This window comes from Rhinoraja longicauda, chromosome 14 (genome assembly GCF_053455715.1).
Source record: "Rhinoraja longicauda isolate Sanriku21f chromosome 14, sRhiLon1.1, whole genome shotgun sequence".
Lineage (NCBI taxonomy): Eukaryota > Metazoa > Chordata > Chondrichthyes > Rajiformes > Arhynchobatidae > Rhinoraja > Rhinoraja longicauda.
The window spans coordinates 19,743,203-19,756,371 of NC_135966.1; the positions used below are offsets into that span (position 1 = coordinate 19,743,203).

The following is a 13,169-nucleotide window of genomic DNA, read 5'->3' on the forward strand; positions in this document are numbered from 1 at the left end:
GAGTTGAGTATAGGAGCAAAGAGGTCCTTCTACAGTTGTACCGGGCCCTGGTGAGACCGCACCTGGAGTACTGTGTGCAGTTTTGGTCTCCAAATTTGAGGAAGGATATTCTTGCTATTGAGGGCGTGCAGCGTAGGTTCACTAGGTTAATTCCCGGAATGGCGGGACTGTCGTATGTTGAAAGGCTGGAGCAATTAGACTTGTATACACTGGAATTTAGAAGGATGAGGGGGGATCTTATTGAAACATATAAGATAATTAGGGGATTGGACACATTAGAGGCAGGAAACATGTTCCCAATGTTGGGGGAGTCCAGAACAAGGGGCCACAGTTTAAGAATAAGGGGTAGGCCATTTAGAACGGAGATGAGGAAGAACTTTTTCAGTCAGAGAGTGGTGAAGGTGTGGAATTCTCTGCCTCAGAAGGCAGTGGAGGCCAGTTCGTTGGATGCTTTCAAGAGAGAGCTGGATAGAGCTCTTAAGGATAGCAGAGTGAGGGGGTATGGGGAGAAGGCAGGAACGGGGTACTGATTGAGAGTGATCAGCCATGATCGCATTGAATGGCGGTGCTGGCTCGAAGGGCTGAATGGCCTACTCCTGCACCTATTGTCTATTGTCTATTGTCTATTGACCTTCACAGCCATCTGTGGCAATGAATGCCGCAGATTCACCACCCTCTGGCTAAAGAAATTCCTTCTCCTCGCCTTTCTAAATGTACATCCTTTTATTCTGCGGCTATTGCCTCTGGTCCTAGACTCTCCTGCTAGTGGAAACATCCTCTCCACATCCACTCTATCCAAGCCTTTCACTGTTCAGTAAGTTTCTTTTGGAACAGAGGAAAATGAAGAGAAATTTAATTGAGGTGTGTATATGAGTGGGTCGAATATTTAAAAAGGAAAGATGTGCTTTCCTGAGCTGAGTAGTTATAGAAGGGAAATAGGTATGATATTTCTCATCCCCAGCGTAGTAAGGGACCAAGACTCTCTGCCTGGAAGGATGGTAGAGATGTCACATTTTAAAAAGCCCATGGATATGTACTTAAAATGCCATGACCTGCTGGACCTGACCCTGGAAGGTGGGATTAGAATAAATCGGCCTTTGTTAATTGATGCCAGCATAATGGTCTATTTGCCCTCCACCTGTGTTTGAAATCTTCTACGATTCTATAGCCAGGTTGCAGAGAACCAGAAATCTCATGAGGATAGACTTCCGAGGAAAGGTTTGCTTAGTCTTTGGATGCATCGCCAAGTTGATTGGTGGATACTCATTAAATTGATTGATTGGTTGAAAGATACAGCATAGAAAGAGGCTCTTCACCCCACTGAGTCCACGCCAACCGTCGATCACCGATTCACACTAGTTCTATGATATCCCACTTTCGCATCCACTCGCATGCTCACTAGGGTCAATTAACCTACAAACCTGTATGTCGTGGGAATATGGGAGAAAACCCACGCGATCACAGGGAGAACGTGCAAAGTGCACACAAAGGTACCCGAGGTCAGCATGTAATCTGGGTCTCTGGCTCTGTGAGGCAGGAGTTCTACCAGCTGTGCAACTGTGCTGCAATCCAATGGAAATCTTCAGAATCGAAAGAAAGGAATATCCAAAGGAATATCCAAACAAAATAAATCATGGATATGAGGAAAATACAGGCGATTTAGATGACCAAAATTGCTCTTCAGTAAGTCCCAACATGGATTCAAGGGTCAAGCTACATCTTTGTGCAGAGTCATTCTGCCACCCAATGCTGATTCTGCAGGTCCTTCGGTGGTCAGCCACCTTATAAACCATTGCATAGAAGCAGAATAAAAAATAAACTGCTAATGGACCTCAGGGGGTCAGGCAGCATCTATGGAGGGAAAGGAATGGTCGATGTCTCAGGTCGAGACCCTGCATCAGTTTATTTTTTGCTCCAGACTCCAGCATCTATAGTCTCTTGCCTCTGAAGTGAAGTAGAAGCTGGGCATCCTTAACCCTGATGGACTGTATATGAACAAAGATAACGTCTGCCTGTTAAATCACCATCCCAAAAAACAGTTACATTTAAATGACTGCATTTACCTAAGTAAAGTTTAAAATCTCCCAATGCACAAATATGATTTTATCTCATGTGCAATCATAGGCCCTCCAAAAGAAAATCAGTCTTCTGACATCATTGCTTATTTATGATATTTTTGACAGGCTCAGTGATACTGTCACGGAAAATTGATTGAAAGCATACATCTCTATTTCATTGTAACAACTTGGATTGGATTTGATGCCATGACCAAAGCTAAGGGAACAACATTACTCATTACTACTGCACAAGATGCCTCAAACAATTCAACGATAAGAACTGGAAATGACTCACCTCAAAAATAGTTGTCGTGTATGGAGCTTTGACAAAAATGGGTGTAACATCATTGGCATCCGTAATAACGATACTTTGTTTCTGAAGATGAAAGCAGGAAAGGTTATTCTAACTACAAAATTACAAACTATTATATCGACAGCCATCAAAATTTCCCAGGTGGATTAAGGCGCTGAAGAGTAAAACTAGATAAAACGAGATGTCCATTTTGAACACACCTTCTCATGTCCTGCATATTACATCGAAATGACACTCATATTTTTAGTTTCCAATTGAATGTATATAGGTATTCTAAGAATACAAGAAAATACAATACAGGAAATCAAGGCAACACAAAACATAACACTCTCGAAAATAGTTCATTCTGAGATATGTTTCACAATTTTAGTGAGATTTGATTTAGTTCACACCAGTCGTTTCTGCACAGTGTTTAAAAGTTTCAGGAGATCTTTAATCCTTGAATAACCTTCCATTAGCATCTCCAAAAACTAGGAGTCTCTCTTGGAAACTATGTATTTCACAAACCTGATCATACCTGTATATAAACAGAAGAAAATAGACTCAGGAGTCGACCCTTCAGCCCCTCGGGACTGCACTGCAATTCCAATTCATGGCTCGTTTACTCAAAACCTCATCTCCTCTTCTGTGCCAGTTCCCCGTGGTCCTCATTTCCCTAACCTTTCAAAAATGAAATACTTCCTAGCTTCCACAATCTTCTACGATGCATAATTTCAGAGATTTCCCACCCTCTGCAAGGAGTTCCTGCACACCTCAGTTTTAAATAACTTTCCTCTTACCTTATAACTGACATGGTGGCGCAGTGGTAGAGTAGCTGCCTTACAGCACCAAAGACACGGGTTCAATCCTGACTACGGGTGCTGCTTATACAGAGTTTGTACATCCTTCCTGTGACCTGCATGGGTTTTCTCCGGGATCTCCAGTTTTCTCCCACACTCCAAAGACATACAGATTTGTAGGTTAATTGGCTTGATATAATGTAAATTGTCCCCAGTTTATGTAGGATAATGTAAGTGTGCAGGGAGCATTGGTCAACGCGGGCTCAGTGGGCCGAAGGGCATGTTTCCGTGCTGTATCTCTAAAACTAAAACTAAAAACTAAAACCATGACCCCCTGCTTCAAATTTCTCCCACCAGAAGAAATATCTTCCTGTCACATTACCTTCGGATCTTATATCATTCAATAAGATCACCCCTCATTCTCCCACATTTCACATTTCTCGAGTCAATCTAAGTTGCAAATTTCTCTCCTACAGGGATTTAACCTAGCGGATTTATTTTGGACGACCATATCCTTTCTTATAAAAAGGATCTAAACTGCACAATACTTCAGCTGTGGCTTCACGAATACCCTGTACAATTATAACAAAGCTTTCCCTATTTTTAATCTTCAATTCTTTTGCAATAAAGACCAATATGTCATTTGCCTTCCTAGCCATTTGTTGCATCATCTGTTACCTTTCAGCAATTTTTGCCCAACAACACCTTAATTCCACTGCACTTCGCACAACTGTAATTTTTGATGCCATTCAGATACCGGCCTGCTTTCTACGTTTTTCAACATTTTCTTATCATACAAAACCTTTAAAATTAACCAAGTTTGCGTATATTCAGTACAATCTGATCAAATTCATTCATTGACTCACTATCAAAAACACAACTAAATAATGTAAGTAGTATAATTTTAGATCCCAAGTAAATCTGGTGTGATGAATCTCAAGTTTTAGAAGCACAACATGACTAAATACGTAAGGATGGAGTTTGCAGAAGATCAATAAGTTTAATTAATGCTAATCCAGAGTGAAATGGATTAAACAGTGTAAAAGATTTTTCATCTAGAGGACTTCAAAGTTAAATCAAATACATAAGCTTTTAAACTGGTTTGAAAATCATTTCACCCGTTTCAGTTTTCAGCTGTTATTTTCGCGATTATGTATATTTTGCAATGTGCTTATTTATGACAATATCAATCTTTTTAGTACATTCACTCAAACAGTTTTACATTGTCTATTCAAACTGTTTTGTTTATACTTCAAATAAAGTTAACAGAACTTACCTTCTCAATCATATCATTTTTAGTACCCACAACAATATTCACATTCATAATATCTTTGACCTGGTATTAAAAACAAAAGAAGGGTGTACAATAGCTGAAGCAAACATTAAAAGTTTTAACTTCATTCACAAAATGTAAAATGGCAAACTGCCTCAAGGCTCCTTGGTGATAACATATGATTGAGCTCACAGACACTTACAATCAGGTTGAAGCATTATTTGAAGCAGTTTGCAAGCAACATTTGTGACATTTACTAGGTTGTCAATCTAAATAAACTCCAGACAAATGAAAGAGAGCAAATACTTCAAAGGTCTGGGAAAGTAATATCTGCCTTCATAACCCACCTCCTTTCATCTAGATGGTTGTAGGCTCAAATCCCTGCTTCATAGTTAAATAAAAGATCAGAAGGCTCCATGTGTATTTGGGAAACACATGCATCCAGTGAAAACCAAATGTATAAGCAATGTAGTTGAAAATGGACCTTCTCCTGATGTACCACCTGCTGAATATTTCCAGCATTTTCTGTATTTATAAGAAGGGCGGCATAGTGGCACAAAGGGTGGAACAGTGGCACAGCAGTAGAGTTGCTGCCTTATACCGCCCGAGATCCGGGTTCGATCCTGACTGCGGGTGTTGGCTGTACACAGTTTCTACATTCTCCTGTGACCGTGTAGATTTTCTCCGGGTGCTCTGGTTTCTTCCCACATTCTAAAGATGTGCAGGTTTGTAGGTTAATTGGTTTCTGTAAATTGCCCCTGCCTTGAGATTTGTAGAATATTGGTCACCAGTCTTATGGAATATGACAATTAGGCATAGGTATGGGGTTTCATCATTGATGGACCATGATCTCATTGAATGGTGATCCAGCTCAGGGAGCTGAATGGGATAATTCTGTTCCTTTTGATGCTGCACTGGCAGAGTGATCTCGTGTTATCTCTGCTTTTATAAATGTGGCTGGATCATGTGGCATATGTTGCTGAGGACCTCATTAATGAATCACAGGTCCCTCAGACATCGTTCTGCATTGAAACATACATTTCTACGAGAAGACATCTGATGGACGTGCCTTCCTACAGTAGGTCCTACAGTAGGTCCCTCTTCCTCCTCCCACTCCACCAATTCATCCCTTTCTGGGAACCCACTGATCAATTTCACTGCCATGTCGCACTACAAACGAGGATGGATCTGGCGGAAGCCTTGAAGTCAACGGAAACTACTTGATCTCTTGGCATGGCACTCTTGTGAAGTCTGGACATACCAAATGCTCCTTGAAGCAACACTATGTTTCAAGCAATTAGAAATAGTGAAGGAAGGAACTGCAGATGCTGGTTTACACTGAAGATAAACTCAAAATGCCGGAGCAGGAGCATTGGGACAGGCAGCATCTCTGGGGAGAAGGAATGGGTGATGTTTCGGGTCGAGGCCCTTTTTCCGACTGAGATTCAAAGGAGAGGGAGACTAGCTTTATGGAAGGATAGGGTGTGAAAATGACTAATCAAAGCAAAGTTGCTGATCTCTTTCAATAACATTCTTAGGGATCTTGAAGACAGTGGGTGGAGGAGTTGCTGCTGCTCCAAGGTTTATCCTTCACACAAGCTGAGCACATGGCATCAGCATTAGAAGTTTGCAGACTCTGCATGTATATTGATTTGCTACCAAGGGTGCAAATATGGGCTTTTGCAGAGATTACACATGTTTCGTCTGCATGCTTCCAATGTGCTAAAATGCTGCAACTTTCAACAATGGTGGTTTAACCAAATGGTAGCTCAAATGTGTATGTGGATACATGATTACAAAACAGCACTCAAACAATGGATGTATGTTGCAGCTGCTGTCTTTTACTTTCGAAATGGATGATTCCTGTGAAAATTCTCCCTGTAATTTCTTTATAATCTTTCATTCAATTATGCTTCGAGGGCTCCCTTCAATTTTATATAATATCCTTCACAGTAGTTATGCACCTTGGCATGAGGTGCATTTTTTGAGCAATAAGCAATGAGCTTTGAACGAAATAAAATATTTTGTTCAAGTTAGTTTTTAATGCCCACCCATAATTCTGAATTTCGGACGAGAACTTAAACCTTTTACAATTACAGTCCAATCTTATTTCTAGGTTACCTCGCGATCCAAAGTGACTGCTACTGTGACAATGCCAGTGTCTTTATCTACATGGAAATATCCTGCATCTTCTCCGGAAATATAATAGGTCAGTTTGTCGTTATCTGCATCAGTTGCATATATCTTATATGCTTCTTTACCTGGAAAAATAAAATGAAATTAACTATTGATTGTTATTATATTAAAACAGTGATTTTAAAAATTTATCCAAATATGGTGTTTATTTTTGAGGTTTCAGCACAGATAATGACCATGACACAGCAGTATAGGCATTTCCCTAACACCATCACAGAGCAGTAGGAAGGAACTGCTGACACTGGTTTATACCGTAGACACAAAATGCTGGAGTAACTCAGCGGGACAGGCAGCATCACTGGAGAGAAGGACAAAATGTGTAGGAAGGATGTGTAGGGTCTGAAAAAGGATCTCGACCCGAAACATTACCCATTCCTTCTTTCCGGAGATGCTGCCTGTCCTGCTGAGTTACTCCAGCATTTTACTCTAGCTGGCCATTTCAAAAGGTTGCAATCCACTCTCAGGACTGTGCCATTAATATACGACTATCAACAGAAAGAACTTTTTTTTTTTGTAGTTTCATCACACAATTTATGCACTTTATCTACACAAAACACCAAAGTAAACATCACTGGTAAGGCAATTAGGTCCCTCATGACGACGATATATATTCTGCTTTTTGCACGTTTGAAAATATATCTGAATTCAAGAAGAATTTTTTTTCTTTCTCAACATTAATAGTGAACCAACCTACAAATGTGTCTTCTGGAACAAAGATGACAGACATATTGTGGCCAATTACTGGTCCTGCTGCGGCGGAAGCTGGAATTAAAAAGAAAATTGTTATATTCAAGTGTTGTCAATTCTAGGTAAGTGAGACGTTTAGCAGCATTACAACAGGAAAAAAGTACAAACTATTTTATTACTGCAGTGGTCAGCATTGATCATACGCAGGTGAAATTATTCAGAGATCTACATTATGGAGTTTCAACATAACAAATTGGCCTAAACTTTGTCTGCAGACATTTTCAAGTGCAAATCAATCATTGCATGCTAGAAACATTGGGTGAGAGGAGCATGTAATGTTAGTTCCCTGCATCATTAAAAACAGAACCGTATACTCCCAACACTAATCACACCCGAAATGGCAGCTTAAATATGTTTGAGAAACTCACTAAGTACATTAAGACACTGACCAAGGGTAAGGCAAAACCAGGAGAATGTATGTGGAGGGGGCAAGACCTGATGTGAGCCAACAGTACCCGGTGTAGGAAGAAACTGCAGACACTGTTTTATACTGAAGATAGACCTAATGCTGGATTAACTCAGCAGGACAGGCAGCATCTCTGGAGAAATGGAACAGATGACGTTTCGGGTCAGAACCCTTCTTCAGATTCAGCAATAGCTTGGATGTGTACGTGAAGCCAAGAAGAACCCTTTTGGCCCTCCTGACTCTTTGTTAGGTAGATTTTACAATCTTTTAGTTTAGTTTAGTTTTAGTTTAGAGATACAGCGTAGAATCAGACTCTTCGGCCCAATAAGTCCACTCTGACCAGCGATCCACGCACTCTAACACTATCCTACACACACCTGTGACAATTTATATTTATACCAAGCCAATTATCCTACAAACCTGCACGTCTTTGGAGTGTGGGAGGAAACCAAAGATCTCGGAGAAAATCCATGCAGGTCACTGGGAGAACGTACAAACTCTGTATGGACAAGCGCACGTAATCAGGAGCAAACCTTTGGTCTCTAGCAATAGACAATAGACAATAGACAATAGGTGCAGGAGGAGGCCATTCGGCCCTTCGAGCCAGCACCGCCATTCAATGTGATCATGGCTGATCATTCTCAATCAGTACCCCGTTCCTGCCTTCTCCCCATACTCCCTGACTCTGCTATCCTTAAGAGCTCTATCCAGCTCTCTCTTGAATGCATTCAGAGAATTGGCCTCCACTGCCTTCTGAGGCAGAGAATTCCACAGATTCACAACTCTCTGACTGAATTTTTTTTTCTTCATCTCAGTTCTAAAAGCTCTATCGCTATGCCACCGTGCTGCCTAAATTTTATAATATCATCAAGGAGAATTGATTAAGTTTCTGCACAAAGTGAGAATTGATTAAGTTTCTGCACAAAGTGACATCACAACAGGCTCGATGTGCATCTTTATATGTTTAAAAGGCACCAGTACTGCTTTCAAGTGGCTTCTTGGTAAACACGGAAACAGCATGATATAATGTGATGGTGACCATGTACGATTTTAAATGTGATAAGACCTGAGGATCTCTATAAGACCATAAGACATACAAGCAGAAATAGGCCATTCGGCCCATTGAGTCTGCTGCACCATGCAATCCTGTTTGATCTATTTCATTCTCCTGTCCTCTCCCTATGCAACTTCTGAGTGTTCTAAAGTTCCTTGTGTTTAAAGGAGCTACACAACTCGCAAAGTTCCCATCTTTAACTTAACATTGTACCTTTTACATGTAGAAGAGCAAAAAAGAGAGTCCAAATTACTTTGTCTGATCTCATCATCTACAAAAAAAAATGTTTATGGTTAATAACTTTCCAATAAAAACAATTATTTTAAATACACTTTACAGAAAAATTACAGGTTCGTGTTTTACATTAACACTTATTGATCAAGCTACTTAATTGCTTTGCCTTTAATTAACAAGTAATCCCCTTTAGACAACGGGAAATAATTTGAAAGACATAATCTTGTGTGATATTTGTGCCCTTTTAACAATTCAAATATCCATTAAATACATTATTTTTTTCATCAGTACATCATAAACAACACTGGTATATAAGTTCATAAGTTATAGGAGCAGAATTAGACCATTCAGTCCATCAAGTCCAATCTGCCATTCAACCATGGCTGATCTATCTTTCCCTCTCAACCCCATTCTCCCACCTTCTCCCCATAACCCCTGACATCTTGAATATATATTTTCTGGCCACCTGCATTTGGTCCATATCCTTCTTAAACATATTAAAAGATATTTGGAGAGGTACATGGATAAGAATGTTTAAGGAAAATGATTAGGAAAATGGCAGGGGAAAGGAATATGAGAATGTTTAAGAAAGATATGGGCCAAATGCAGGTGGCTGGTACTAGTGAAGACCGGGCATCTTGGTCAGCATGGGCAAGTTGGGCCGAAGGACCTGTTTCCATTCTGTATGAATCTTTGACTCTCTGTACAATTTCCAAATCAAAAAGAATGATTCAAAATAACCTCTGGCCACAACAATTCATTCCCAGTGCAGACTTGAGCATTTTATTTTGATGGTAGTGTACCTGGATGCCCCTTTGCATACTCTTATTATACCAAACCTTGGAGGTGTAATCGTAACATGCCCTTAAGATCTACTCTGGATTATTTCTGAATCTCATGTTGGCAATTCTCCAATCTCGTCCATTGCAGATCATGTCAAACTTTAGGGGACAGGAGGTCAGATGTAAACTGTAAAGCTGCTTTATTTTTGCAGTAGCTGAATGTGCTCAAATCCAATTAATTCAGTCATTACAACAGTTTCTGGCATAATGAATGAAAATAATAATCTTGCCAAACACTTCCCAAAATTTGCAGTTCAGTTGGCTCCTCTGCAACTTTAAAGAAGGTATCTGTTCCTCTCCCATCTGCTGGACATTTACAAGGTGCTCTTGCAATTTCCTGAACATAGATGTTGAATTCACAAAATGCTGGAGTAACTCCTTGACCCATCCAAGGACCCAAACAGTCTTTCCAAGTGAGACAGAGGTTCACCTGCACCTCCTCCAACCTCATCTATTGCATCCACTGCTCCAGATGTCAACTTATTTACATCGGTGAAACCAAATGCAGGCTCGGCGATCGCTTCGCTCAACACCTGCGCTCGGTCCGCGTTGGCCAAACTGATCTCCCGGTGGCCGAGCATTTCAACTCCCCCTCCCATTCCCAGTCTGACCTTTCTGTCATGGGCCTCCTCCAGTGCCATAGTGAGGCCCACCGGAAATTGGAGGAACAACACCTCATATTTCGCCTGGGCAGCTTGCAGCCCAGTGGTATGAACATCGACTTCTCCAACTTTAGATAGTTCCTCTGTCCCTCTCTTCCCCTCCCCCTTCCCAGATCTCCCTCTATCTTCCTGTCTTCATCTATATCCTTCCTTTGTCCCGCCCCCTGATATCAGTCTGAAGAAGGGTCTCGACCCGAAACGTCACCCATTCCTTCTCTGCTGAGATGCTGCCTGACCTGCTGAGTTACTCCAGCATTTTGTGAATAAATACCTTTGATTTGTACCAGCATCTGCAGTTATTTTCTTATAGATATTGAATTAATTTGCTTAATTTTTCCTGTCTCATTTGAAAATCAATTGAAGACAAATTAAAAAACAGTTGGACAGGTACGTGGATAGGAGTGTTTAAGAAGGATATGGGCCAAATGCAGGTGGCTGGTACTAGTGAAGATGGGGCATCTTGGTCAGCATGGGCAAGTTGGGCCGAAGGGCCCATTTCCATGCTGTATGATCTATGACTCTGTACAATTTCCCTATCAGAAAGAATGATTCAAAATACCTTTGACATTTTAGATGGAACTAAGGGAAATACTATAGATGCCAGAAATTTAAATTAAGAACAGATATTGTTGGAAATATTAAAGAGATTAGCCAACACACGTGAAACAAGAAACAATGTTCCAAATCCTTGGCCTTTCATTTGATGGAAGAACGTCAGCCTGAGATGTTTACACTCCTTGTCCTTCCACTGGTCATGCTTGACTGCTGAGTATGTCTAGCATTTTATAACAAAGATTACAGTCAAGTTATTTTTTCACTCAGCTACTTCCTCATGAGCTTTATTCTGGACACAGCTTGTGATATTGCACATATGACACAAGTGATTGTGGACAACATTTTTATGCCAATGTTACAGAAAACTTCAAAACAAACTTAAAAAATTCATGACCATCTGCCAGGAGTTTATCTCATTCCATGCGAAAAGCCAACCCTAATGGCATGCTTACCCAATTTGTAATTGTATGCATTATTATATTGAGCTATTTATCCCCATTTTTGTTAAAGGTTGCAGGGAAGTTACACTTGCTTAGATACATTTTAATAAATTAATTAACCATTCAAACATGTTGATGTAGGAAATCCAAATGTGATTTCCACCAGCATCAAAACATTTACATCATGCACTTAGAAATGAAACTAAACAATGGTGGCAAATAGGGCATATGAGAAAAGATTAGCTGCCTGCATTAGTGGGAATATAGAAGTGTTCTCAAGCAATATAAATGGTAAAAGGTAAGACATCGAGGAGTGGTGTCTGTTAAGGAAAAAAATGTGAACTTGTACATGGATGCTGAGAGCAACATTACAATACAAAGAGTACTTTGTAGCAATCTTTACTAGGGAATTTGGTAAGATGGTACCAGTGGACTAGTAAATGGGACCAATGGATTTCTGCAGGGATCTGTGCTGGGACCTCTGCTATTCCAGATATAAATAAATGACTTGAACATAAACATTGACAGGTTGGTTAGCAAGTATCTGAGGAAGGCTGTCAAAGTATTCAGCAGGATATAGATCAGCTACAGAAATGGGCGGGGAAATTGCAGATTGAGTTTAATCAGAGCAAGTGTAAGGTGTTGCACTTTGAGAGGTCGAACATAAGGGGAAAGTATGCAATCAATGGCATGACCCTTAGCAGCAGCAATGCAGAGGGAACGTGTGGTCCAAATCCATGAAAGTAGATAAAGTGGTAAAGAAGGCATATGGTATGCTTGCTTTCATTTGTCGAGCACAGTGGTGCGGCTGGCAGAGCTACCACCTCACACCAAGCCAAAAATAAGAAAGACATAATTAAGATAGATACATTAAAAATTGGTTGCGTGGACACAATGGATAAATTGGCTGAACTTAAATTAGATAAGTCACCAGGATTAAATGTGATACATCCGAGGATTCTGATGAAAAACATAGGAGGAAATTATATGAGGATTGGCATCATCTTCCATCCTACCTCACAATGGGTACCAGGAGTTGTATTTGACAATTTATTCCCATTTTTTGTTAAAGGCTGCATGTAAGTTATGCCTACTTAGATGCATTTTAATAAACAAATTGACAATTCAACCAATTTGATGAAGGAAATCCTAATGTAATTTCCACTAACATCACAATATTTTTAGCAAGTGACAACCGCGGTGTGACTCACAGCAGCAAGACTCAAGGCTTTTATTTCTTCCCCCTTTGACTACTTGAATATTAGTGGGGAAAAGCAGCGAGCAATGAACTGAAATAAGATAACTAATGTCACTACTATAAAAAGCAGCAAGACCGATAAAATAAACACTTACACGCATCTACTAACGGCAATGACCCGTCAGGAGTGCTAATTTAAATTGTTAGAAAACGCTTCAAATGGATTCAGTACTTCCCATACTGCATCATCTCAAACAAAGGACAACAAATTTCCATGGCAACTACCAGACCTAAATACTCTGCTTGGATTTGTCAAGCACTTCAACATATCTGAAGATTTTGAATAATTGCTACAAATTATGACTGCACATTTAATATATTTTTAGGAGGCTTTTTCCAGTGGAAAAAAAACA

General features: G+C 40.1%; 1 protein-coding gene across 1 annotated transcript in view; it reads right to left on the reverse strand.

Annotated features, from left to right (window-relative positions):
• cdhr2 (cadherin related family member 2) overlaps positions 1-13,169 on the reverse strand; it is a 96,473-nt gene that overhangs the window by 67,706 nt on the left and 15,598 nt on the right. Inside the window, exons 2-6 of the mRNA XM_078411344.1 lie at positions 7,309-7,380; positions 6,544-6,683; positions 4,426-4,485; positions 2,888-2,947; positions 2,353-2,433 (exon numbers count right to left, since the gene is read on the reverse strand). Of these exons, the coding sequence (XP_078267470.1) occupies positions 2,353-2,433; positions 2,888-2,947; positions 4,426-4,485; positions 6,544-6,683; positions 7,309-7,380 (413 nt within the window). The remainder of the gene's footprint in view (positions 1-2,352; positions 2,434-2,887; positions 2,948-4,425; positions 4,486-6,543; positions 6,684-7,308; positions 7,381-13,169) is intronic.